General features: G+C 37.5%; 1 protein-coding gene across 1 annotated transcript; it reads left to right on the forward strand.

Moving 5' to 3' along the window:
* On the forward strand, positions 1787-3351 carry LOC105172192 (vinorine synthase-like). Its single transcript, XM_011093555.2, has one exon. It carries the CDS (start codon positions 1942-1944, stop codon positions 3235-3237), a length of 1296 nt encoding a protein of 431 aa, XP_011091857.1. The 5' UTR covers positions 1787-1941; the 3' UTR covers positions 3238-3351.

Consider the following 3842-nt stretch of genomic DNA (forward strand, 5'->3'; position numbering starts at 1 on the left):
CGGACTTGATGGTAGACATGGTAGCTTGAAAGGATTTCAAGCAGATGTCCCATCTTAAAAGTTGAATGTGGGACGATGTTAACAAATCGATCTTGGAAAGTGGTTTGGATAAAAATAATCGCATTCATTGGATGGATGTGGTGCCTAACACAGCCGAGCCGGTTGTAGCCTTGGAGGTAAATGACAAGGCTTGGGCGACAGCCTTATGGGCTCGAGATCTCATCACAAGATCCACGAAAATTCTTAAAGAACAATCATCTGCAGGCAGCGATTGTGGAGTAAATACACAATTGGACCATGTAGCTCCAGCAGAAAATATAGTAGGCCCATGAAATCTAGCAGGTATCGTAGATTGCTCATCATCAAAAGCTTTTGAATGACATGGGTAATTGACTTAATAGTCAAGTGGGAGATTGTTAGAGTGGGTGACCAAAAGTCAATTAGATTGGTTGTTTGCCATTCGTCAATCTTTGTCAATTAACAATAAATGGATGAATGCGGTAAGAATTCATCAAGTTGACAGTGTTTCTCATTGTGCTTACCACTGATATTGAACCGGGTTTCAACGTCACAATGAAATGCCCACAGAATTGGGTTGCACATAGGTTTCAAAGCTATGAAACCAACTCCTAAGGGTCGGTGTGAAATTTTTCAAATCGAGGACCTTGAGACAAGACATCGAGAATCCTATAGAGACTTGCACTAAGTACTGCAGTCGTTTTTCTTCGGCAGGAACGTAGGTCATCTGTGCAGTTTCAATAAGTTAGTTAGTAAGGTAGTCGACTAACTAAACTGACTCGTGAAAATCATCATATGGAAGCCTCTTAAGGCTTCACCAGTATGACTGGGATTCTCAGTTCCAATAGTACGAGATTAGTTTTCGAACTTGACGAATCATGGCAGTCATGTGCATACCAAGACTATATCTTGAATATGGGAAGCGGTAACTGTATCATAAGGCATAGTCATCATAAGTTTATCCAGTGTAGTCCGAATTTGTCACTTGAAAAAACTAAAAATAAAATAAAATTTTCCATAAAAAATTTGAGAAGAAATAAGACAAAAATCAAGTGCACCAAATACGTCCATTATTGTACAATAAAAATACACCCATTATATTTAAAATAAGAAAAATATAAATTCTTAAAACTCAAACCTATGTACAAATAAAGAAATGAACACTTACCGTAGTTAGGGTTTCCCAACCCGATTAGGTTGCTTGGCCACAAGGACATCCTCGCAAATCAGTCTGAAGCTCTATCCCAACTGAGTTCTTGTGTTTTTCTCAACTTTCGACTAGCAATTGAACTGGATTTTTTGTGTTTTTTCAAGAAAATCCACGAACAAAATTTTGGGGTTCTAAGGATTGGAGATACGATTTGGGGCTAGAATGTAATAAAAACACACGTGAGTATCACGTGGGGGTGATTTTCCCTCCAATGTTAGCTGCCGCTCATTTATAAAGTAAAGATTTTATGTTCAAGATATGAACATGAAAAGTATATTAAAATATTAAATATTAAATTATGATTCTTTCTAATTATTTACTATAAATATTTGAAAAATTCTAGTACGGATCAAATTTGATCGAGCCAAACCAATTATAGAAAAATGTAGCACACTTGTTATGTGATTGGTTGTTTTTCCTGAACTATATACCAATTACACAATGTGTATTACCAGTTATAGAAAAAATGTAGTATATTTGTTATGTGATTGATTGTTTTTCCTGAACTATATACCAATTAGACAATATATGTATTACACCTATAATATGATTCCGAATGGGATGCCAATTAATTGTCATACATGACAGTCTGTAAAGAAAATAATTCAGCGCAGACATATTTGAGCAAATAGTCAACAAATACATATAAATGTCTTAGTTTTCCCTCACTATAATAGAACGAGATTTTCATTGAGATTTATACGCAATTAAAGATGAAATCTTATGTGCAAGAAATCTGTAGAGAGATTGTCAAGCCTTCAAGCGAAACTCCGCATCACCTCAGAACGCTGAGACTTTCATACCTTGATCAATTAGTACCCTCTTTCTATGTTCCTCTTCTCTTCTTCTACAAAGCTGATGAACTGAGAGGCCTGACTACCTTTAACCATGGCCAAATATCTCAGAAGCTCAAACAGTCCCTGTCGAGCACCTTAACCTCATTCCATCCATTAGCAGGAAGCATTAAAGATAATACCATTGTTGACTCCAATGATTCCGGTGTTGAGTTCGTTGAAGCCCGTGTTAACACTCAGCTGATGGCAGCCATACGAGAGCTGGATACGGAAAATTTGAAGCAGTACCTTCCAGTGGATCCTACTTCTGGCGAAGAAAGAACCCTTATGGTCGTGCAAGTCACTTTCTTCAATTGTGGAGGAATTGCTATCGGAGTGTGCATGCCGCATCAAGTAGCCGACTTTGCGTCTATAATGGCGTTCATCAATACATGGGCAGCCACATGCAGAGGAGAAGCTGAACATCCTTCTGTCAGTTTCAATTTGGCTAGCTATTTCCCACCAAGGGACTTTCCGGAATCTGACTTCTGGCAGTCTTCCAGTGCTACAAATGAGAAGTTCGTGACGAAGAGGTTTGTATTCGATGAGAAGAAACTGGGAGTACTGCTTGAATCTGCTGCTAGCTCTGTGAAGAATCCCACCCGGGTGGAAGTCGTCTCAGCTTTTATCTGGAAACAGTTCAGAAAGATGGAACCAGGAAAGACTTTTGCTGCAGGGCATGCAGTGAACCTGAGGCCAAGAACAAGGCCATCTCACCTTCTGGAAAATGTTTCTGGGAATTGCTTCGTGTTAAAATTTGCATTCGCCAAAACTGGTAAATATGAAGGTGTTGATGAATTTCATGATCTCGTAAGCGAATTGAGAAGCACGATTAGAACAGTCAACGACGAGTACATACAGAAATCACAAGGTACTGGAGAAAGTAGTTACCTGAAGGATCTTTTCTTCACATCTCCTCTAGTTTTGAAGGGAGACTTGGAATTGTGTGGCTTCAGCAGTTGGTGTGGGTTTCCTGTGTATAAAGTGGATTATGGCTGGGGATGCCCATTCTGGTTTTGCACCACAGCGTTGGCGGCAAAAAATTCCACAGTTTTGGTGGATAGCAAAGATGGGCGTGGCATAGAGGCATGGGTTAACGTGAAAAGGGACAACGTGGAAATGCTTGAAACTCAAGTTAATCTCCTTTCCAGTTTTGAAAGTTGTATCCAATCCTAGACAAATTCAGGCTCTGAAACGTTTGTCTGAAAGCCCCTGTACGTAAAACAGCTGTCTTCCACTTGTTTCAACGTCTTAATGTTGCAGAAAAAAACCAATTAATTAATTATATAATTTGTGGGACAAAATTGCATCTTTAGTTTAAAATGGTCATTGATTTCAAGGGTTATAAGTTTTTACTTATCTTTTTAAAAAATTCTTATGGTTTTGATCGAATCAAATCGATTACAAAGCACGTACATCATATTTATTATGTAATTGATTACTTTTTTTAAATTATATATTAATCGCAAAATAAGTGTGTTATACTTGCTAAGACTTGAACTAAAATTTTTATCCTAATCAAGTTCGATTAAATTAAATTAATTACAAAATATATATATTATATATATTTATAATTTGTCAAATTTAAAAATTAAAACGTGCATGAATTTAGGACCAGTGAATGTGGAGTAGGTTATCGCGTCAGAAAAGGCAGGCGCATAATGAGATTAAAGAATGGCGTGCCATGAATTGTCAGACTGGGTATAACATTTTTGGGTCCAAGTGGCGTAATTAGAGAATTGAATTATGTGTTGTTGATTCACATCTCTATGATCATAAAT

Source organism: Sesamum indicum, linkage group LG10, assembly GCF_000512975.1.
Source record: "Sesamum indicum cultivar Zhongzhi No. 13 linkage group LG10, S_indicum_v1.0, whole genome shotgun sequence".
Taxonomy (NCBI): Eukaryota; Viridiplantae; Streptophyta; class Magnoliopsida; order Lamiales; family Pedaliaceae; genus Sesamum; species Sesamum indicum.